Genomic DNA, 24,001 nt, shown 5'->3' with positions numbered 1-24,001 from the left:
GGGCCAGAAGAACCTGTTACCATGCTATCATCATCATCATCACATCATTATGTGCCGTGTCGTATGACGTGGGCAATCATGGTCTTCATGATTGTGACTGTTCTTTGCAATTTTTTCTGCAGAAGTGGCAATGGAAAACCGTGTTGTATCCCTAAGAAAATAAATAAATAACCTGCTGAAGGGTCTTTGCCTGAAAAGTTGACTGCACTTTTTTTCCATAGAAGCTGCCTGGCCTGCTGAGTTCCTCCAGCATTTTGTGTGTGCTGCTCGGATTTCCAACATCTGCAGATCTCTTGTTTAGAAAATGAATAACCAGGTTGTGGGGACAACATTGTCCTCAAACAATGAATCCAGTGATAAGGAGTGGGCTCAGGCAAGGATGAAAGTTTGAAAGACTAGATTTTGTGTGGGGCAGTGAGAAAATTCCGCAACCTATGCATTGAATGGAAGATTAACACCAGTTTTGGATGAGTATTGCAAATTGAAGCTCCAGCATTCCTGGACAGCTGTCTCTGAATAGATGCTGGTATGTATGCTTATTGGTAATTGGTTTATTATTGCTATATGCACTAGGATACACTGAAAAGCTTAGGCATGCCATTCAGACAGATCATTCCCTACATGAGTACATCAAAATAGTACAAAAGGAAAAGCAGTAACAGAATGAGAAGGTGCCGTTCAGGTCATTATGTAAGATACAAGGGCCATGATGAAGTAGATTGAGAGTTCAGGAGTTCTTTACTGTATAAGAGGTCTGTTCTAGAGTTTTATAACAGTAGGATGGGAGCTGTCCTTGACCTGATGATTTAGATTCTCAGAACTTTTGTATCTTCTGTCAGGTGGAAGAAGGGAGAAGAGAGAATGACTAGGATGGGAGTGGACTTTCATTACGTTGGCTGTTTTGCCCAGCCAGTAGGAGCTGTAGACAGAGTCAATGGAGGAGAGGCTAGTTTTCATGACAGACTGGGCTGTGTTCACAACTTTCCGTAATTTTGTGTGGTTTTGGGAAAAACAATTATTGTGATGCACCTGAACAGAATGCATCTGCAAATATTATTCATGGTCATTGGGAGCTTGCAAATTTCCTTAGCCTTATGAGGAGGTGTAAACACTGGGTTTCTTGACTGTTTTGGCCATGGCTTCTATGTGACTAGACGAGGACAAGGTGATATTTACTCTTCATCTAGGAACTTGAAGTTCTTAACCATCTCCACCTCAGTGCCATTGATGCATACAGGGGCATGTACTCTGCTCCTGTTTGTGAAATCAATGGCCAGATCATTTCTTTTGCTGACATTGATGAGAAAACCATAAGACATAGGAGCAGAATTAGGCCATTTGACCCATCGAGTCTGCTCTGCCATTTCATCATGGCTGATCCATTTTCCCTCTGTACCCTATTCTCCTGCCTTCCCTCTATAACCTTTCAGCCCTTGACTTATCAAGAACCTATCAAACAAAATAGTCTGGCCTCCACAGCTGCCCGTGGCAACGACTTCCACAGATTCACCACTCTCTGGCTAAAGAAATTCCTCTTCACCTCCATTTTAAATGGACATCCCTCTCTTCTGAGGCTGTGCCCTCTGGTCCAAGACTCCTCCACAATAGGAAACATCCTCTTCATATTCACTCTATCTAGGCCTTTCAACATTTGATAGGTTTCAATGGGATCCCTCCCTCATTCTTCTAAATTCCAGCAAGTACAAGCCCAGAGCCATCAAATGCTCCTCATACAATAACCCTTTCATGTCCAGAATCATTCTCATGAACCTCCTTTGAATCATCTACAATGTCAGTACATTCTTTCGTAGATAAAGGGCCCAAAACTGCTCACAATACTTCAAGAGAGGCCTCATCAGTGCCTTATAAAGCTTCAGCATTACATCCTTGCTTTTATAGGTTGTTATCCTGACAGTATGTCAGTAGGCTCTCTCACTATATGGGCATGAGAGGCAAACTCTGAGAGTAGAGAGTAGTAGAGTTATAATTGTAGCTCTTGAGTTAGTGTTTTGGATGAGTACTGGCACAGAGAAGAACAGGGTAGATAGAGTGAAGTCAACAGACTAACTCCAGCTGTGTGTATATTAGGATAAAAGAACTCCCAGTGGTTCCACCATTACAGGACTCACACTAGGAAAATGGATTTATGACTTGGAGATCTGCAGTCTTGAATTAAACATGCAGTGGCATGATAGTGAAATGCAACATAGTAGGATAGTAGTTAGCCCAATCGCTTTTTGGCACCAGTGATCATGGAACAAAGTTCGATTCCCACCGTTGTCTGTAAGGAGTTGGTGGGCTCTCCCCATAACCATGTACATTCTTCTCCAGGTGCTCCAGTTTATTTGCACCCCTGAGACTTGCTGCCTCGACTCTGTGGGGTGGCCAAGTGAGTGGTGGCATCTTCTGGGTTATCAAGTGTGCTCCCTCTTTCCTCAGTGTTTCGCTGATAGGCCCACGACACTTCCGGAGGGTTCAGCAGTGAATTCTGGCATCCCGGGCTCACCCCCTAGATGCCTTTCACTCACTTCGGCGCCCAGATGGAATCCTTTCTCTTCATCCAGAGCCACTGACTGCCCTTTTCAGCAGCTCTGGAGAGGTCTTTGACTGCTTGTCCGTGTGTCTTCCCTCGCACTCCCAAATCCTGGAGTAGCCTTGATGTTGATGTGTCTAAAAATCCTCTGCTTTGACCCTTGCTTTCCAGCCACATTGTTGTGCATCGGCTGCAAGCTCAGCGTACCTCAGCTTCTTGCACTCATAGGCCTCCTCCACTGCATCCTCCCAGGGCACTGTAAGCTCGATGATGTAAACGAGATGGAGTGAGGCCGACCATAGCACAAGGTCTGGTCCGAGGTTGGTATCTGCAATTTCAGTTGGGAAGCAGAGCCTCTGGCCTAAGTCTGCCTCCATCTTCTAATCTCATGCCCCACCTAGACACCCGGTGTCTGGTCTCGATGTATTGAGTCTGGCTTGACCCTCACCTTCCCGGACAAATGCTGTTAATGGCCAGTGGGATGAAGGGGGAGGGAGAGCATTGACGCTCATCCGCCAACTTTCCAGCACTGCTGGAAAGACACCGTAGCACCTGGTTGTGCCGCCAGGTGTATCGGCCTTGAATAAGGCTGGTCTTGCAGCCCACCAGAATGTGTTTTAGTGTTGCTGAAGTCGGGCAGAGGGAGCATGTGGGGTCCTCTCCATATCACTGGCTGAGATTCATGGGAGACGGCAAGACATCGTAGACAAACCTGATGGTGAAGCTCGCTCTGAATGTCCCCATCTCCCACAGCTATTTCCAGGAGATCTTTTTTTTCTCCACTCCCTCCCATCTCATCCATTGCCCTTGCCTTGCCTGAGCGACGTATCTCCTGCGTCACGAGGCCGCCTCCTCCTGCCGACGTATCTCCTGCGTCACGAGCCTGCGTCTCTGAGACGAAGCAGCCTTGTTCCAGTCTGGTGTACTGTCCCCAAGGCCAAGACCGCTCCTCCCTTGCTGCACTCGGCCCACGATGTCCCTGTGCTTGAGTGCCGCCTTTGCTTGCTCGGTTGCTTCTGATGGAGTCCATTTCCTCCCAGTATCCAGGATGTGGGCAGCTTGTGCTACAAATGGATCACTCGCCTCTGTTGACATCATCTCCAGTCTTACTTTGGCGCACCTGTACTCCTCTGAAAGACTGGAAATGAGTAGCTGTAGGGCTCCTCTGACAATCTCTGACAAGAATAATAACTAAAAAGATAGGACTGAATAGTTACTCGAACTTTACCTGGTTACATTGAAGGCCTTTGTGTGAACCTTTCACTCCATACTCAGAATGCATGAAATTGTACTTAGGTGAAATAACACAATGTGTTATTTAGAGGAATAGTATCATAGACATCAATGATAATACTGAGAACATACAGGCAAAAAGAATAGTGCCATTTGGAAGGTCAGGAAAGCCACACTTTTAACTGAACTGGATTCCAACATATACATTGCAAATCTTTCAATGCCACAGAAAAAAAGTGTTTTATTTGGTAAAATAGTCCAAAAGGTAGGAATTCATTTTAATTCTATGGCATCCGAAATTGCGAAGCTATGATTTTGGAATGGGGAGTTGGAGATTAGGAGAGAATGCCTGTGAGTACTAATATCTTCAGGACCTGCCACCACAGTCTGATTTTAATGGATTAATAGACGTGTCTATTGAGTGACAAGTTTGTTGTTTGATCAATGAAATCTTTGTTCAAAACTTTTGAACATGGAATCTAAGATCTGATCCTCTGTGAAAAAGTGTACCACTTAAGGGGATGACATCACAAAATGGCAAAGAGCTTCATCCACAATAAGGTAGGTACAATCATAGAACAGTGGTGATGGCTGGAGTTCCAAAGCAAAGTTGAAGAATATAGGTGGAAACTTTTGCAAATTTCACTGTGGATGTAATGAAAGCCAACCAATGCATGTATACTCATTTAAAACAGAAGCATACTCTTACCTTTTTAGAAAAAGCAACACCAATCTGTTATATGAAGCTTATATAATAATAGGTGTGTGCTGGACAGGGTCAACCATGGATTTTGCGTCCCAGCTTTCTAGATACGCAAGCCAGGGCAGTATGATATGGAGAGCAAGCTGTTGCCCTTGTAGCAAACTCTCCATGAATCCAAAGGAACAGCAGAGACCATACAGTTTGGCATCAACATCATCGCAGAAGTTGGCAGTCCGAGTTGAACTCAACATAGTTGGGACTTCAACTCTGGATTTATCCCCCGGGGTTTATTCTCAAAGCCTTCCCCATGAGTGCGTATAGCTGCAAGGCAGCAGAGATTTGAGATCAGAGTTTTCCTTCTCCTGGATGAGCTACCAACCATGGCTGATGAGCCCCATCTGTCTGAAATGGCTGGTTTTAAGATGCCATTAACCTGCCTTTGCTCCTTCTCCTGTCAGTTGAAACGGCTCCACTGGATTTAGTAGCTAAGACACACATGAAGGTCAGGAGCTGGAGGCTATTTGAGACACACATAATTGTAAGCATTTCGTAAGTAGCTGGAGCTTATCCCATTACCACCCCTGCTATAACAACCTCAAGAAACCTAAGTGTGCGTACTCCTTTAAGAATTGTACCATGTGACCAAATAGAGTTTAGATTCAGATGTAGATTTATTTATCTCATGTACATTGAAACATGCAGTGAAATGAGTCATTTGCGTGAACAACCAACACGCTCAAAGATGTGGATGCAGCCCGCAAGTGTCGCCAACATTTGCAACACCTTTCGGTGCCAACATAGCATGCCCACAATACTCGTCAGAGCAAGACAGAATTCAACACAACAGAACATACCAAGCAACAAATCAACACCAGCTTTTCTCAGAATGCATGGCAAAGTACTTAGAGGAAATAATAATGTACTGTACCTCAGAGGAAATCATTCCTATTCAGATCAATAATTTATATAACGAACAGTAGGGGTTTCAGAACCTTGTAGTAGCAGGCTTTCAGCCGCTCAAATATGCCTTTACCATCATCTAGATCCTCTCATCACCAAGCTAATTTTAGATGCAGTTTACCAGTTTGTTTATGAAACCTAAAAGCTTTTATTTTTTGGATAAGTTTCCCATGTGAAATCTTGTCAAAGGCCTTACTGAGGTCCATGGGGATTTCACTCTCATTAACACTTATTTATTTACTGATTGATTGAGATACAGCACAGAATAGGCCCTTGTGGCCCTTCAAGCCACACTGCCCAGCAATCCCTGATTTAATCCTAGCCTAATAATGGGACAATTTACAACGACCAATTAACCTACCAAGTCTTTGAACTACAGGAGGAAACAGGAGCACTTGGAGGAAACCCATGCGGTCAAGGGGAAGAGCGTATAAACTCCTTACAGGCAGCAGTAGGAATTGAACCCAGGTCACCTGTACTGTAAAGTATCGTGCTAACCACTACACTACCATGTCGCCCCTTAGTCATGTCCTTGCAAATTTAGTCTTCAGATTCAAATATTGTTGTATTGTTCATGTTGAAAATGTTTGATCTGAAATGCACAACTAGACATACTGTAGGTACACAGAAAAATGCTCTCTCTTTTAGTCCAAATTCTTTGGTTTGTACATGCTATTTACTGTATTTCCTCTAGTGTCTTAGAGAATGATATTGTCAGCTGATTTTGTAAGTGCAGGTTGATAAGGATAGTGCCTGAATCAATTTAAAATAACATGTCGACTTGCACAGAGATACAACAGCCCACGTAATTCAAATAAAGTTGTCTGTACCAGTGGATTTCCAGGAAAATAACCTCTGTGTAAAGGATAGAGAGAGTAGACAGAAAACTTTACACAAGGTATTGATCTACCTATGGAAGAGAATTCTACACAGATGGGTACGAGGATGCCATTACATCTCATTTATCACAAGGGCAGAGAATTGAACCATGGCAAGAAGTTCTCCAATGGAGAAGAAACTAGATGCATTATAAACGCATGACGACTTACCTGGTACTGTAGCAGTCAGCCATTACTGGTTCATTTTCCCCATCGAAAACTAGAGAGATATAAGCAAACACAAGAACTTCTGCAGATACACAAACACGAGGAACACGAGGAAATCTGCAGATGCTGGAATTTCAAGCAACACAAATAAAAGTTGCTAGTGAACGCAGCAGGCCAGGCAGCATCTCTAGGAAGAGGTACAGTCGATGTTTCGGGCCGAGACCCTTCGTCAGGACTAACTGAAGGAAGAGCTAGTAAGAGATTTGAGAGAGGGAGGGGGAGATCAGAAATGAAGGGAGGGATGGTGTCAAGAGCTGGACAGTTGATTGGCAAAAGGGATATGAGAGGATCATGGGGCGGGAGGCTGGAAATCTAAAGGAACACTCACAAAATGCTGGAAGAACTCAGCAGGTCAGGCAGCATCCATGGAAATGAGCAAACAGCCAACATTTCGGCCTAAGACCTTTCTTCAGGACTGGAAAGGAAGGAGGAAGACACCAGTATAAAAAGGTGGGAGGAAGGGAAGAAGAACAGCTAGAAGATGAAAGGTGAAGCCAAGTGGATAGGAAAAGTAAAAGGAATCTGATAGTAGAGGAGAGTGGACCATAGGAGAAAGGGAAGGAGGAGAGGCATCAAGGGGATGTGATAGGCAGGCAGAGAAGAGGTAAGAAGCCAGAGTAAGGAATAGAAGAAGAGGGAAGGGGGTAGGAAAAAAAATTACTGGAAAGAGAAATCGATATTCATGCCATCAGGTTAGAGGCTACCCAGATGGAATATAAGGTGTTGCTCCTCCACCCTGAGGGTGTCCTCATTGTGGCACAGGAGGAGGCCATGTATGGACTGACAAGTTGGAACAGGAATGGGAATCAGAATTAAAATGTTGGGCCATGGGGAAGTTCTGCTTTTGGCAGATAGAGCGGAGGTGTTCGACGAAGCAGTCCCCCAATTTGCGGCAGGTCTTACCAACGTAGAGGAGGCTGCATCGAGAGCAGCAGATTTGCAGGTGAAGTGTTGCCTCTCCTGGAACGATTATTTGGGGCCCTGAATGGAGGTGTAGCACTTTGACCACTTGCAGGGATAAGTGCCGGGAGGGAGATTAGTGGGGAATCTCCTCTTCTATCAGATTCCTTCATTTCCAGCCCATTATCTTTCCCACCCACCCACCCACCTGGCTTTACCTATCTATCACCTTCTAACTATCCTTCTTCCCCTTCCCCCACCTTTTTATACTGATGTCTTCCCTCTTCCTTTCCAATTCTGAAGAAGGGTCTCAGCCCAAAACATTGACTGTTTGTTCATTTCCTTAGATGCCTGCCTGACCTACTGAGTTCCTCCAGCATTTCTTAGGTGTTGCTAGAGAGATATTTCCTTAACAAATTAAGAGCGCTAGCAGAGAAATGTTATTTCGTATGTTTGTAGGACTCATCATGAATCTGGGAGTTCAACATGAAGGAATCAGATGTATTATCACCAACAAATGCCATGAAATGTGCTGTTTTTATGGCAGCAATACAGTGTACAATATTTTAAAAATACTATAACTTATAATTTTTTTAAATGCAAAAGGGAAATAGTGAGCTTGTGTTCAATGTCTGTTCAGAAATCTGTTGACGGGGGAAGTTATTGTTCCTAGAACATTGAGTGTGCAACTTCAGGCTGCTGCACCTTCTCCCTGAATGGTAAACACCTGAGACTGTTTTAATTCTGGAAAAGTCTGCACAGAAATGCAAAGTTGTGTTGCTTTCCAAAGCCAGGGCTGGAAATGTTGGATGGCCAACAGAAGGGTATATATGTGAAGTGCAAGAGAAAAAACAGCAACACACACAACATGCTGGAGGAACTCAGCAGGCCAGGCACCATCTAGGGAAAAAGGCACAATTGGCGTTTCGGGCTGAAGCCCTTCGGCAGGACTGGAGAAAAAATACTGAGGAGTAGATTTAAGAGGTGGGAGGAGGGGAGGGAGAACCACCAGGTGATAGTTGAAACCTGGAGGGGGAGGGATGAAGTGAAGAGCTGGGAAGCTGATTGGTGAAAAAGACAGAAGGCCATGTAAGAAAGAAAAGGGGGAGGAGCACCAGAGGGAGGTGATGGGTGGGCAAGAAGATGAGGTGAGAGAGGGAAAAGGTGATGGGAAATGGAGAGGGGGGTGGAGTTGGGGGGCATTACCAGAAGTTTGAGAAATTGATGTTCATGCCATCAGTTTGGAGGCTGCCCAAACGGGACATAAGGTGTTGTTTCTTCAACCTAAGTGTGGCCTCATCACGACAGTGGAGGAGGCCATGGATGGACATATCGGAATGGGAGTGGGAAGTGGAATTAAAATGGGTGGCCACTGGGAGAACACCTTGTATTCCGTTTGGGTAGCCTCTAACCTGATGGCATGACCATTGATTTCTTGAACTTCCGGTAATGCCCCCCTACCTGTCTCCTCCCCCTTCTCCATTTTCCATCCCCTTTTCCCTCTCTCACTTCATCTCCTTGCTCGCCCATCATCTCCCTCTGGTGCTCAATCCCCCTTTTTCTTTCTTTCATGGCCTTCCATCTCTTTCACCAGCTCTTCTTCATCCGTCCCCTTCCAGGTTTCACCTATCACCTGGTGGTTCTCTCTCCCCTCCCCCCACCTTTTAAATCTACTCCTCAGATTTTTTTCTCCAGTCCTGCTGAAGGGTTTTGACCCGACACATCAACTGAACTTTTATCCATAGATGCTGCCTGGCCTGCTGAGTTCCTCCAGCATTTTGTGTGGGTTGCTCGGATTTACAGCATCTGCGGATTTTCTCTTGTTTGTGAAGAGGAGAGACATAGCAGGGAATATGCAGCCTAGGTTAATACCATGCTCCAAGCACTGTGATTGACAATATAAGTTACCAACAGAAGTATAGACTTGGATTGGGGGAAATATATGCACAAGATGGACTGATAAATCATATTTAGAAGCAGTGCACAAAAGAAAGGATATTAGAATTCTTGGCTGATGAGGTGAGCTATGCAGGGACAGTAACAATGCCACAGCAGAGTCCCAGTAGAACAGAAGCTATCTGATATCAAACAAAGTCAGATTTATATGGGCATCTGTTAGTCTCATGAGACCATGGATTTCTGCCCTGGAAGGTTTCCAGGGCGCAGGCCTGGGCAAGGTTGTATGGAAGACCAGCAGTTGCCCATGCTGCAAGTCTCCCCTCTCCACGCCACTTATGTTGTCCAAGGGAAGGGCATTAGGACCCATACAGTTTGGCACCGGTGTCGTCGCAGAGCAATGTGTGGTTAAGTGCCTTGCTCAAGGATACACACGCTGCCTCAGCCAAGGCTGGAAGTAGCGACCTTCAAATCACTAGATGAACGCCTTAACCACTTGGCCATGCGCCAACACAGATATGCAGCAGAAAACCTAGTAAATGGATCAACACCAAGATATGGTGCAAGGGCAAAACCACTTTTCATTTTTACTGGACAACATGTAATATTCTCCAGGGACAACGCATCAATCTTGAAAGGGTGCAATTAAAACAAATGTGTCTCATGTTATCACTGTACAAGAGTGAAACTGGCTAGGAGATTCTCTTTAGAAGGTGGTGTACCCAAAGAATCAGGAGCAACTGTGCAGCCCAGTTTACTGAGGTTCTAATAGACATCTTCAACATCTTTCTGGAACAATCTATCATCCCCTCAAGCTTTAAGGTGGCCGCCATCATCTTGGTGCCCAGGACAGTGAAAGTCACCTGCTGTTTATTGACTTCAGCTCAGTGTTTAATACTATCTTTTTTCAGAAGCTGCTGGGTAAACTGTCCTCTTCGGGTCGCATCAACTCTCTCCGTAACTGGATCCTAGTCTTCTTGACAGAAAGGCCACAGTTGGCCATGTTGGCAGAAACATCTCTAGTTTCTTCAGGCCGAGCACCGGCACTCAACTCTCTGCTGCCCGCACTGCTGACACGAAATTGCACTACCAAATCTAGCTGAAACCAAAGTGTCAAGTTCACTGACGACACAACAGTGTACCCAAAGCATCAAGAGCAACTGTGCAGTCCAGTTAATTAAGGTTCGAACAGGCATCTCTGTGGAACAGTCAAGCACGGTTATTGCAGGTTTCAGTGTTCTAAGAACGGAGTGTACAGTGTACAATGTGGCGTGACTTTGATCATTATACAGACACTGATGTTCAGCCTTCAGTGAAGGACGTTCTGTAGTTAGCTCTGACCGAGCAATTGTTTAGTGAAAGAAATGCCAAAGAATTTCAAATATTCAATTGGTAATGAGGGGGTGATGCTCTTTCTATACCGACTGTACCTGAGTTATGAACTTATGAAGGCAACTAGATACAGACAAGCTCACATAAGATTAAATTCAAAATTGCTGTGCACATATACTGTATATGTTCTCTCCTATGAATGACAGAACTAGATTTTCTCCCTATTTTAGTAATGGTTCTTGCCCTCAGTGGCCACTTCATTAGCTACACCAGTGCACCTGCTTGTTAAGGCAAAAATCTAATCAGCCAATCATATGACAGCAACTCAATGCATAAAAGCATACAGACGTAGTCAAGAGGTTCAGTTGTTGTTCAAACCAAACATCAGAATGGGGAAGAAATCTGATCTGATTTTGACCATGGAATAATTGTTGGTACCAAACAGGGTAGTTTGAGTATCTTAAAAACTGCTGATCAGCATGGATTTCCTCACACAACAGTGTCTAGAATTTACAGAAAATGGTGTGAATTTAAAAAAAAAATAATCAGGTGAGTGGCAGCTCTGTGGGTGAACATGCCTTGATAATAAGGGAGGTCAAAGAATAGTCAGACTACCTCAAGCTGGTAGGAAGGAAACAATAACTCATATACAAGGGTGATTGATAAGTTTGTGGCCTAAGGTAGAAAGAGTCAATTTTAGAAAACCTAGCACATTTACTTTTCAACATAGTCCCCTCCTACATTTACACACTTAGTCCAGCGGTCGTGGAGCATACAGATCCCTTCTTTGTAGAAGTCGGCATCTTGGGCCTCCAGAAAGTGGCCCACAGCAGGGGTGATTGATAAGTTCTAAGGAGATGAGTTATTAACTTCAAACTTTCTGCATAATCACTGAAAGAGTTGAATTGCACGTGCACGTAACGAGAGCTGTATAACTCATCTCCTTCTACTTTAGGCCGCGAACTTATCAATCACCCCGCTGCGGATCACTTTCTGGAGATCCAAGACGCTGACTTCTACAAAGAAGGGATCTGTATGCTCCACGACCGCTGGACTAAGTGTAGGAGGGGACTATGTTGAAAAATAAATGTGCTAGGTTTTCTAAAAATCACTCCTTCTACCTTAGGCCACGAACTTATCAACCACCCCTCGTAGCTAGGTGTTACAACAGTGGTGTGCAGAAGAGCATCCCTGAACACACAAGCTTGAAGTTGATGGGCTACAGCAACAAGAGACCACAAGCGTACACTCAGAGACCACTTGGTTACGGACATTCTTAGTTACATTATCATTCTTACATGCTTTAGATGCCATTTGTCAGAATCAGAATCAGGTGTTATATAACCGGCATATGCCATGAAATTTGTCTTTGCAGCAGCAGTACAATGCAACATATAATAACAGAAAGAACTGTAAATTATAGGAAATATATATATAGTGGTAATAAATATATGTAACAGTTAAATTAAATAAGTAGCACAAAAATAGAAACAAAAAGGTAGTGAGGTAGTCTTCATGGGGTCAATGTCCGTTCAGAATTTGGACGGTAGAGGGGAAGAAGCTGTTCCTGAGTCATTGAGTGTGTGCCTTCAGGCTTCAGTACCCTGTCCCTTCATCCTGATGGTAGCAGTGAGAACAAGGCATGACCTGGCTGATGGGGTCCTTAATGATGAGGCATCGCTCCTTGAACATGCCCTGGGTACTATGGAGGCCTATGGTGGAGGTGGCTAAGTTTACAACTCTCTGGAGCTTCTTTCGATCCTGTGCAGTAGCCCCCGTCCCCACCAACCCCGCATAACAGAATCAGAGTCAGGTTTATTATCACCGGCATGTGTTGTGAAATTAGTTAACTAGGCAGCAGCAGTTCAATGCAATTCATAAGAGAGAAGAAGAAATAATAATACGTAATAATACATAATAATAATAATAATAATTAAATAAGTAAATCAATTACAGAATACGTATATTGAATAGATTTAAAGTCATGCAAAAATCAGAAATAATTTATATTTTAAAAAGTGAGGTAGTGTTCACAGGTTGAATATCCATTTCAGAATCGGATGGCAGAAGGGAAGAAGCTGTCCTTGAATCGCTGAGTGTGTGCCTTCAGGTTTCTGTACCTCCTACCTGATGGTAACAGTGATAGAAACAGGCGGTGATACAGCCAGTTAGAATGCTCTCCACAGTACATCTGTAGAAATTTGCTGGTGTCTTTGGTGACATACCACATTTCCTCAAACTCCTAAATGAAATATGGCTGCTGTTGTGCTTTCTTTGTAGCTGCATCAATACGTTGGGTCCAGGTTAGATCCTCAGAGACATTGACACCTAGGAACTTGAAATTGCTCACTCTCTCCACTTCTAATCCCTCTATGAGAATCGGTGTGTGGTCCCTCATCTTACCCTTTCTGAAGTCGGCAATCAGTCAATATTGTCAGATGTTTTTTGTGTATTTTCCTGGCAATGTACAAAATCAACCTATGGGCATCTGTAAAATTGGGACTCATTTGTTACAGAGGGATCTCCTGTAACAGGAGACAGAGCTGTGACACGGTGAAACTAAAGAAGGCGCTATTCTGAGTGTGAGCATGGCAAGCTGAGGATGACCAGAAGGGGACGTGTGAGATGCATCGTGAATCCCTGCAAGGTCTGAACAGACTCGGCTATTCACTTGAGGACTTTATAGTGGTGTCGTTATTCCTAAAAGCAAATGATATTGTTGAAATTCAGGAAGTTGGCACAGAACAGTGCCGCAGAACAATAAGTAAACTATAACAGGCATGTGAAACGTTGGTGAATGTATTGGCGCTACAAGTCATCACTGAGGCATCACATCTTCTGGAATATTTGTGGTAATATTACTATGTGTTGCATATGAGTTATATGTACCGTGTTGGGCATCTTGGTCTGGAGGAACATTGGTTCATTCGACAGTATACATGTGTATGGTTGATTGACAATAAACTTGAACTTGGTTTGACTTGATATCAGAGCAGACAGGAAACTTTGAAGGAGTGTGGACATTGGATGTTATCGGAAGTGATTGAAGGATTTCAACAAAGAATATAATATGGTGAACTTTGCAACTGAGAAAGAATATGGAATTGCCACCAGCTAGAAAATGCCAGGTAATATTGTGAGGCAGCTTTACTTTGGACCTCAGCTTGAGGTGCAAGCTAAGATTTTATTCAAGAAGGCCTGGAGGGCTTTGAATAGATTCTGACAAAAACCAGGAGGCCTGTGCATGAGAAGGAGAAGGAAAAGGGAAAGCTTAAGGACTTGAGTGACAAAGGCAAGAGGCCCAGCCTCATGTATTTGTACACATTTTAGTCCATATCTCTACTTTAACCTTAAAGTTTATTTTCTGTATAATCGTGTATTCTTCTAACAGTTGAATGTTGTTATTTTGGTGCATGTTGCATCAACACACCACAGCAAATTCCTAATACATTTAAATGTACATGGCAAAGATCTTTAAAGCTTTGTAATTATGAGTAATTTGATCTGTTTTGAGTCAATAATTTTAGCCACAGAATAATTATTTATGTAAAACTTTCTATGTGAAATATTCAGAAACTCTGCTAAGATCAACAGAATTTCAAGGTTAATCATGATTGAGAGTTTAAGATATGTCTTTGTTCATTAAAAATGTACTGAAACAGGGTTGTTCTTTTTGTATTAATTACGTTCTCTAAGTGACAACCAGAAGCCTGTGACTTCTTGTCTCATGCAATTCGACATGGGAATAACATAACACACTACTCTCCCAACCAAAATACTCGCTCAACCAGGCCTGGACTAAATATACCTCAGACATCCAATCAGGTTTCCAAAATCACATTAATGTTAAACCACTCCTCGCAAGCACTCACAAACAAACACACACTCTCAACTTCCTGCTGCAGAGAAAGCCAAAGTCAATATGTCTAGAAGTACCTCAGTTGACAATCATTTAACCAAATCGTTTCAAAATAAGATTCTTTCAGAAAATTTTGAAGAACCAACCAACACGGTATATATACTCCGGGGGATCCTCCAAGGTCAGTATAATTGCCTCAGGAAGACTTATGACAGTACCAGGTAACTGAACAAACTTGTCTTCTCTTCAGCATACGGTTGACCAATAACTCAGAGCAGATTTGACGGGCCGAATAGCCTAATACTGCTCGTATGGCTTATGGTCAAACTCCTATCATCCAAGAGGGGCAAGAGACTTTGGCTCCCCTCCCCCTGACCCCAAATATTTTTGAAACCCACTTATCTTCCAACCTAACTGCATTTGGCCTTTTCCATTGTCTTCTCGATACTGTTCCTATGGATTTGTGACTCGCCGTCCAGAAGGGGACTCAAGCTTGGTATCAGACAGGGATTCTGGAATGTTTATTTGCAATTATCTAGTCCTTTACTTTTATGGAATCTCTTTGAGCAACATTCCAAGCACTTTCAATAATTCAGGCAAAGCTTTAAATGTGACTAAATAAGCTTGAAGCAGAAATCCTATGAAAGCTTCCCATGAAATATGGTATGCCAAATCAGCAAGTGAGATTCTTTTCCCCTTTTCTGACTTGCTAATTGAAGGTAAGTATTGGGATCCACCTGCCCATCATCCCCCTCTTACCTGGTTCCACATACCACCCTCTGACTCTATCATCCCCCTCCCTGCCCCCACCTAGGCCATCTGCCCATTTTTGTTTCCTTATCTATTTCCACCTATCACCCGACAGACTGTCTCAAAACATCCCTCTTCCCCGCTTGGATCCAATTGCCCATCATCCCCCACCTGACCTGCTTCCACCTATCAACTTCCAGCTCCTAGCTCACCCCTCCTCCTCAACTCCTTGCACTAACCACCTGCCCTCTACTCCCCCAAATCCTGATGCAGGGTCTCAATCTGAAATGTGACCATTCCTTTGCTTCAATGGATGATGCCTGATTGACTGAATTACTCCAGTAATTTGTTTACTTGCCTCTCAAGTCTATCTGAACATGAATCCTGCAGATCGTTACCTTTGTATTATGGTCCAAGCAGATCTTCCTCCATATTTCAATATTAGGAAGAAAAAGACAGGGATTTATATATAACCTTTCTCATCCCTTTCAGAATGCTCTTGCACTTTACAGTCAATGAAGTACTTTGAAAGTGCCGTAACCTGTAAGTAATTTTTATACTGTAAGCTCCATGGGCAGCCCAGTAGTTTAATCAATAGAGCCATCTCTTGACAGCACCAGAAGCCTGGGTTCAATCCCAACATCAGGTGCTGTGTGTGCAGAGTTTTTCTTTCTCCCTATGACTGTATGGATGATGCAAATTTCTCCCACATTTCAAGGATGTACCTGTTAAGCTAATTGGCCAAAATATGTTCCCATTTGTGAGTGCGGGAGTGGTAGAACCTGAGTGGAGTTGATGAGAATTTGGAGAAAATAAAAGAAATGGAATAAGTATAGAACTGGCATAAAAGGTTGATAGTATGTGTTTGATGGTCAATTGGCCTGTGACTGTACTTTATCTCCACATGCATGGCCTGTAATTACTAACATCTCCAAATGGCCTAAAATTTCCTTTCTTTTGCCTTCCTCCCTTCTTAAAGAGCAGAGTGACATTGGAAAATTGCAGATGTCACTCCACTCTTTAAGAAGGGACGAAGGCAAAAGAAAGGAAATTATAGGCCAATTGGCCTAACCTCAGTGGTTGGGAAAGTATTGGAGTCCATTATTAAGGATGGGATTTCAGTGTACTTGGAGACTAATGATAAATTGAGTCAAAGTCAGCATGGTTTCTGTGAAGGGAAATGTTGCCTGTCAAATCTGTTAGAGTTCTTCGAGGAATTAACAAACAGGGTGGACAAAGGAGAGGCAGTGGATGTCATTTACTTGGATTTTCAGAAGGCATTTGATAAGGTGTCACTCATGCTTAACATGAGGAAATCCTATGGCATTACAGGAAAGATACTGGCATGAATAGAGGAATGGCTGACAGGCAGGAGGTAGCAAGTGGGAATAAAAGGGGCCTTGTCTGGTTGGCTTCCAGTGACTAGTGGTGTTCCTCAGGGGTCAGTATTGGGACCACTACTTTTCACATTGTTCATCAATGATTTAAATAATGGAATCATGGCTTTGTGGCAAAGTTTGCGGATGATATGAAACTAGATGGAGGGGTAGGTAGTGATGAGGAAGCAATGCAATTGCAGAAGGACTTAGACATATTGGAAGAATAGAAGTTGGAATACAGTGTTGAGAAATGTATGATAAAGGAACAGAAGGGCAGAGAAAATTCAAAATATCAGAAGTGCAAAAGGACTTAGGAGTCCTTGTGCAAGAGTGCCAGAAGGTTAATTTACAGGTTGAATCTATGGTAAAACATTGCAAAATGCAATGTTGGCATTAATTTCAAGGAAAATAGAATATAAACACCAGGAGATAATGCTGCGGCTTTATAAGATACTGGTCAAGGAGCAGTGTCATTTAAAGCCTCAGCATTATCTCCTGAGTATTGTCAACAGTTTTGGCAGCCATATCTCAGAAAGGGCATGTTGTCATTGGAGAGGTTCCAGTGGAGGTTTATGAGTATAATTCTGGGAATGAATGGTTAACATATGAGGAGCATTTGGTAGCTTTGGGTCTGTACTACTGGAATTTAGAAGAATGCAAGAGGATCTGATTGAAACCTACTGAATGTTGAAAGGACTAGATAAGGTGGATGTGGAGAGGATGTTTCCTATGGTGGGGGTATCCAGAACTAGATGGCACAGCCTCAAAATTGAGGGGTGACCCTTTAGAACAGAGGTAAGGAGGAACTTTGTTAGCCAGAGAGTAGTGAATCTGTGGGACGTTCTGCCACAGACAGCTGTGGAGGCCAAGACCGTGGGTATATTTAAAGTGAAACTTGATAGTTTCTTGATTGGTCAGAGCATCAAAGGTTATGGTAAGAGGTCAGGTATATGGGGTTGAGTGGGATCTGGAATCAGCCATGATAGAATAGTGAAGCAGACACGATGAGCTGAATGACCTATGTCCAATGGTCTTATTCCTCTATGTTACTGTTTATAGCAATGTAATACTGATCAAATTATCAGTTTTACAGAAATACTGATGAAAGGATAGGTAGTGATCTTTATACCATGGATTACTCCATTGCTCTTCCTCAGAATAGTCCTATGGTTTTTATTAATTGCATTGAAGTGAGGAAGCAGCATCTCCCACAGGACATTGACCTTCAGTACTGCAACCAAACTTTAGGTTATTTTGCTCAAATCGCTGGTTGGAAATAGCAGCAAGAGTGAAAATACTGCCAAGTGAGCCAAGATTTTCAAAGCATTTCTGTTCAGTTCACCAGCAAGCAGAAAAGCAGGATGAAGTAAGCAAGATTGCAGACTCAGTGACTCTGTTTATTGAGGATATATAAGAAGGTTTACAAAACTATTTCGTTCACTTCTTTTACATCTTCTTTTTATTTCAACTGTGGTTCTGCTACCGCTGGAGCCTGCGATCTACATTTTGGTGGTGTGTTTTCAGGCTGATTGACCGATCTGGCGTTTGGCTGGGTCTGAAAGGGTTAGTTGAGGCTTCGAGTGAAGTGTGCGGCCCCAAGGCCAATAAGCTTGGCAAGCCCGTAATTAACTGCATTTCTTGTCGATCTCACTGATTAAAGCGCCGAGGAAGATTGAAATCATCAAGGCGAGGGGGTGGTCTCCGACATCTCACTCGCTGCTCCTGGAGGAAGGTGTCTATGTGTGATGGTCTCTTTCTGTCTCCTTCTTGCTTGAAGTAAGATCCCTGTATCGGAATGGTCTCTTTCCCTTGACGTTGTCAGAGGATGGTGCCTGATTTCCAGGTCTTGGGCACGGTTTAATCGACACATTTTTATGGATTGGACTCTGTAGTTTAGATTAGATTAGATTAGATTAGTTCATGTTATAATGCGTTTCTGGTTTCTGGTCGCACTTTTTTTTTGTTGCTACTTTGGGCGATTTTGATTGGGCTGCCTGCAGATAACAAACCGAGCCGAACTGAACAGATTCACCTACGCTCTGTCCGCCAGAGGAAGCAGGATCTCCCAGTGGCCGCACATTTTAATTCCACATCCCATTCTCATTCCAATATGTCAATCCATGGCCTCCTCTACTGTCGAGATGAAGCCACACTCAGGTTGGAGGAACAACACCTTATATTCCGTCTGGGTAGCCTCCAACCTGATGGCATGAACATTGACTTCTCTAACTTCGTTAATGCCTCTCCTCCCCTTCTTACCCCATCCCTATTTATTTATTTGTTGTTTTTTCTCTTTCCCTCTCACAATAACTCCTTTCCTGTTCTCCATCTTCCTCTGGTGCTCCCCTCTGCCTTTCATTCTTCCAAGGCCTTCTGTCTAATGATACTCCCCCTCTTCCAGCCTTGCATCCCTTTTGCCAATCAACTTTCCAGCCCTTGGCTTCATCCCTCCCTCTCCCGTCTTCTCCTATCATTTCGGATCTCCCCCTCCCCCTCCCACTTTCAAACCTCTTACTATCTCTTTCTTCCATTAGTCCTGACGAAGGGTCTCGACCGGAAACATTGACTGTACTTCTTCCTATAGATGCTGCCTGGCCTGTTGCGTTCCACCAGCATTTTGTGTGTGTTGCTTGAATTTCCAGCATCTGCAGATTTCCTCGTGTTTCCGAACTGAATATGCCTGGACTCTTTCGATTTTTGTGTTCTATTTTCTGTGTTTTTTTGTTGCTGCTTGCACGATTTGTTTATTTTCCTGCATGGTGGGGTGGGGGATGGAGCTGTTGATGTTTTTCTTAGAATGTGTTCTATGGTTTTCTTTGTTTCGTGGCTGTGAGGAAGACAAATCTCAGGCTTGTATACTGTATACGTACTTTGATAATAAATGTACTTTGAATCTGTGAAGGAGCTCTGCTCCCTTTCCCCAGATGGTAGATTTGACATTCCTGTTCTACAAAAGCAAATGGCACTTATATAGACATTGAACAAATAAAATCTTCCAAAATGCTCCACAAAAGTACAGTTAGAAAGTGGGGAGGACTGATATTAAAAGCAGGGTTTTCTTACTAATTTAAAATCATGGAAGAAAAACATTGAAGCATTTGAAGGGAGGGTGTACCTTTTCCTTTCTGTTGGAATGACCCGTTTTATAAAGGATATTTTTTCCCCTGGAATAAAAAGGCCTTAAAGCTCTGTTTTTCTGTGCAATTTAATCTGCTTTAAGTGTTGATCTATTTCCTTTAGCCTCGGAATGATTACTTATTTAAATCTTATTATGTGAAATATTCAGAAACTCCACTGAGATTACCAGAACTTTAAGGAACTGGAATTGGTTTATTATTGTAAATGTTTAAGGTACAGTGGAAAGCTTGTCTTGCATGCTGTTTTACAGATTGATTCATTTCACAGTGCGTTGAGGTAATGCAAGGTAAAATAAGAACAGAATGCAGAATAAAGTGTAACAGCTACAGAGGGTGCAGTGCAGGTTGACAAACTTAATAATAATCGAGAGTTAATGATAATCAAGAGTTCATGGTAAATCTTTGACCATTAAAAACCTGCAGTCTTGTAGTTACCAAGCAGGGCTGGCCTATCTCTGTTAAAACACATTCTGGAAGTGACACCACTTGGAGCCTGTGATTTCTCGTCATATGTAACCTGTCATGGGATTGCATATCCGCACTGCTTTCCCAACCAAAGTGCTTAATATAACAAGCCAGGGGTAAAAATACTCAGGCATCCAATCCGATCTGCAAAATCATGCTAACATTAAGCCACTCCCCCCCAACACACTCACAAACAAACGTGCTCTAGCAACTCCCTGCTGCAGAGAAAGCCAAAGTAAACATGTCCAGACATACCTCAGTTCACAGTCATTGCAGTAAACGTAAGAGTCTTCCAGAAAGATTTGAAGAATCAGCGAACAAAAGAAAGATAGTTTGGGGAATCCTCACCAGCCAAGGTCAGTACAAATTCCACATGCTAATTTGTGATTTGACATTACTGCATTACTGAACTAATACCTTTTCCTTTGGGAAATTTTAATGTTGAAAGCCAGGTAAATACCACCTGGCACCTTGGGAATTAGCCAGACTTGTTCTAAACTTAGGTCTCAGCTGACATTTCTGTGGGTAGCAAATTTTGCTCTGGATCTAAAGGTGGGAGGTTTGACTGACTCCTCAGAGACTTCTGCATACAAATATGGGCTGACCTTCCAAGGGAGCTCTCCACTTTTCCTAGAGTCATCCTTTGGAAGGCAGGTTCAACTGAGAGGCTTTATTTTAAAGAAAAATCTTCCTTACTTTCAACGAACCACAAGGGAATTCTTCCTGTTAAGTTCCCCCATTCTCTTATTCTGGCTTCATCCCCCTTCCTTTCCGGTCCTGATGAAGAGACTTGGGCCAAAACATTGACTTTTGAATAGATGCTGCCTGGCCTGCTGAGTCCCTTCAGTGTTTTGTGTGTGTTACTCTGGATTTCCACTATCTGCATTATCTTTTGAGTTTATACAGATTATTTGGTCTTTATCACTTTAATCTGTGGGAACTCGTGAAAACTGTGTGCTGGGCTTCGTATGTTAAAATAGTGACTAAAATTGAATGTTTTGCAATAGCTGTGTAACATTATACATTCCAAACTATAATTTATAAATGCAAGATCTTCTTCCTTAGCAGATCTTTTTCAGCAAGGTATGACTGGCTGATACAATATTGGGTGGCTTCCACTTTAAGACCACAGGACCATAAGATATAGGAGCAGAAGTAGGCGATTTGGCCCATTGAGTCTGCTCCACCATTTCATCATGGCTGATCTAATTTTCCTCTCAGCTCCAATCTCCTTGCCTTTCCTCTATATCCCTTCATGCCCTGACATCTATCAGCCTCTGCCCAAAATATGCATAAAGACTTGCCCTCCACAGCTGTCTGTGGCAATGAATTCCACAGATTCACCACTCTCTGGATAAAGAAATTCCTCCTTATCTCCATTCTAAAAATACACCCCTCTATTCTGAGGTTTCATTCCTTGGTCTTACGCTCTCCCACCATAGGAAACATCCTCTCCACATCCACTCTTATCAAGGACTTTCACCATTTGATAGGTTTCAACTGGATCAGCCCTTATTCTTCTGAATTCTAGTGAATACAGCCCCAAGTATTCAAAAGCTTTTTATGTGATAAGCCATTCAATCCTGAAATCATTTTCATAAACCTCCTTTGAAACCTCCCCAGTTTCAGCTCATCCTTTCCAAGATAAGGGGCCCAAAGCTGCTCATAATACTCCAAGAGAGGCCTCACCAGTGCTTTATAAAGTCTCAATGTTACATCCTTGCTTTTATATTCTAGTCCTCTTGAAAGAATGTTAACATTGCATTTGCCTTCCTCAACCCAGACTCAACCTGTAAATTAACCATTAGGGAATCCTGCAGAAGGGTTCCCAAATCCCTTAGCACCTCAGGTTTTTTTTTGCATTTTCTCTCCATTTAGAAAATATCCTATCTTTTTATTTCTTCTACCAAAGAGCATGTCCATACACTTCACAACACTGTATTTCATCTGCTACTTCTTTGCCCATTCACCTAATCTAAGTGAATATAGCCTCACTACTTCCTCAAAACTATCTGCCCCTCCACCTATCTTCCTGTTGTCTGAAAACTTTGCAATAAAGTCATCAATTCCATCATCCAAATCATTGACATATAACTTAAAAATAATCGGTCCCAACACAGACCCCTGTGGAACACCACTAGTCATTGGCAGCCAGCCAGAAAAGGCTCCCTTTATTCTCTCTTTACCTCCTGCTATTCAGCCACTGCTTTACCCATGTTAGTATCTTTCCTGTAATACCATGGTCTCATAACTTGTTAAGCAGCTTCATGTCTAGCACCTTGTCAAAGGTCTTCTGAATATCCAAGTACACAACATCAACCAATTCTCCTTTGTCTATCCTGCTTGTTATTTCTTCAAAGAATTCCAACATATTAGACAGGCAAGACCTTCCCTTGAGCAAACCATACTGATGACAGCTTACTTTATCATGTGCTTCCAAGTACCCTGAAAACACATCTGGAACAATTGAGTCCAATATCTTCCCAGCCACTGAGGTCACTCTAAATGGCTTATAATTTCTATTTTTCTGCCTCCCTCCCTTCTTGAACAGTGGACTGGCATTTATAATTTTGCAGTATTCTGGAACCATTCCAGAATCTAGTGATTCTTGAAAGATCATTACTAATGTCTCCAGAGTCTCTTCATCTGCCTCTTTCAGTACTCTGGGTGTTCACCATCTGGTCCAGGTGACCTACCTATGTTGAGACCTTTCAGTTTCTCAAGAACCTTCACCCTAGTAATGGTACCTTCACACACTTCATGACCCCTGATGCCTGGAACTTCAGCTATACTGCCATTGTCTTCCACAGTGAACACTGATGCAAAGTACTTATTCAGTTTGTCCACTATTTCCTTGTCCCCCATTACTACCTCTCCAGCATTGTTTTCCAACAGTCCAATATTCACTCTCGCCTCTCTGACTGTTCATGTATCTGAAGAAACATTTGGTATCCTCTTTAATATTATTGGCAAGCTTACTTTCATATTCCATCTTTACCTTCTAGATAACTTTTTTAGTTGCCTTCTGCTGTTTTTTAAAAGCTTCCCAATCCTCTAACTTCCCACTAATTTTTGCTCTATTATATGCCCTGTGTTTGGCCTTTATGCTGGCTTTGACTTCTCTTGTCAGTCACAGTTATGTCATCTTGCATTTAGAATGCTTCTTCCATTTTGGGATGTATATCCTGTGCCTTCCAAATTGCTTCCAGAAATTTCAGCCATTGCTGTCCTGCTGTCTTACCTGCCAGTGTTCCTTTCAAATCAATTCTGACCAATTCCTCTCTCATGCCTCTGTAATTCCCTTAACTCCACAATGATACTGATACGTATGACTTTAACTTCTCCTTTTCAAATTTCAGGGTGAATTTGACTATATTATGGTCACTTGACCCTAAGTGTTCTTTTACCTTAAGCTCTTAATCAATTCCATTTCATTGCACAGCACCCAGTCCAGAAAGGCTAATCCTCATGTTAGCTCAGACACGAGCTGCTCTAAAAATCCATCTCATAGGCATTCTAGAAATTGCTCCTCTTGGGATTAAACATAGCAACATATAACCAAGTGTCTCAGTGTTGTTGATAGATTGTTCAAAACTGCTACATCCTGATCCACAAGCTGGAGTCTTTCAGTAGATCCTTTGTTTCTGCTTCAGCATAAAAGATGTTTGAAGAACTCAGCAGATCAGGCAGCATCTGTGGACAGAAACGGACAGTAGATGTTTAGGATCAAGACCCTTCTTCAGCCTGG

General features: G+C 42.7%; 1 protein-coding gene across 3 annotated transcripts in view; it reads left to right on the top strand.

Moving 5' to 3' along the window:
* LOC140197565 (ankyrin repeat and SOCS box protein 5-like) overlaps window positions 1-24,001 on the top strand; it is a 104,791-nt gene that overhangs the window by 24,957 nt on the left and 55,833 nt on the right. Inside the window, exon 1 of one of the 3 annotated variants that reach the window (XM_072257680.1) lies at window positions 20,489-20,609. The exons of the other annotated variants lie outside the window; for them this stretch is intronic. Within the exon in view, the coding sequence (XP_072113781.1) occupies window positions 20,495-20,609 (115 nt within the window). The 5' untranslated portion in view covers window positions 20,489-20,494. Of the gene's footprint in view, window positions 1-20,488; window positions 20,610-24,001 lie in introns of those variants that run through there. 3 annotated transcript variants of the gene reach the window in all.

The sequence above is a fragment of the Mobula birostris genome, chromosome 5 (genome assembly GCF_030028105.1).
Source record: "Mobula birostris isolate sMobBir1 chromosome 5, sMobBir1.hap1, whole genome shotgun sequence".
Classification (NCBI taxonomy): Eukaryota; Metazoa; Chordata; class Chondrichthyes; order Myliobatiformes; family Myliobatidae; genus Mobula; species Mobula birostris.
This window is presented reverse-complemented; position numbering and strand designations above follow the sequence as displayed.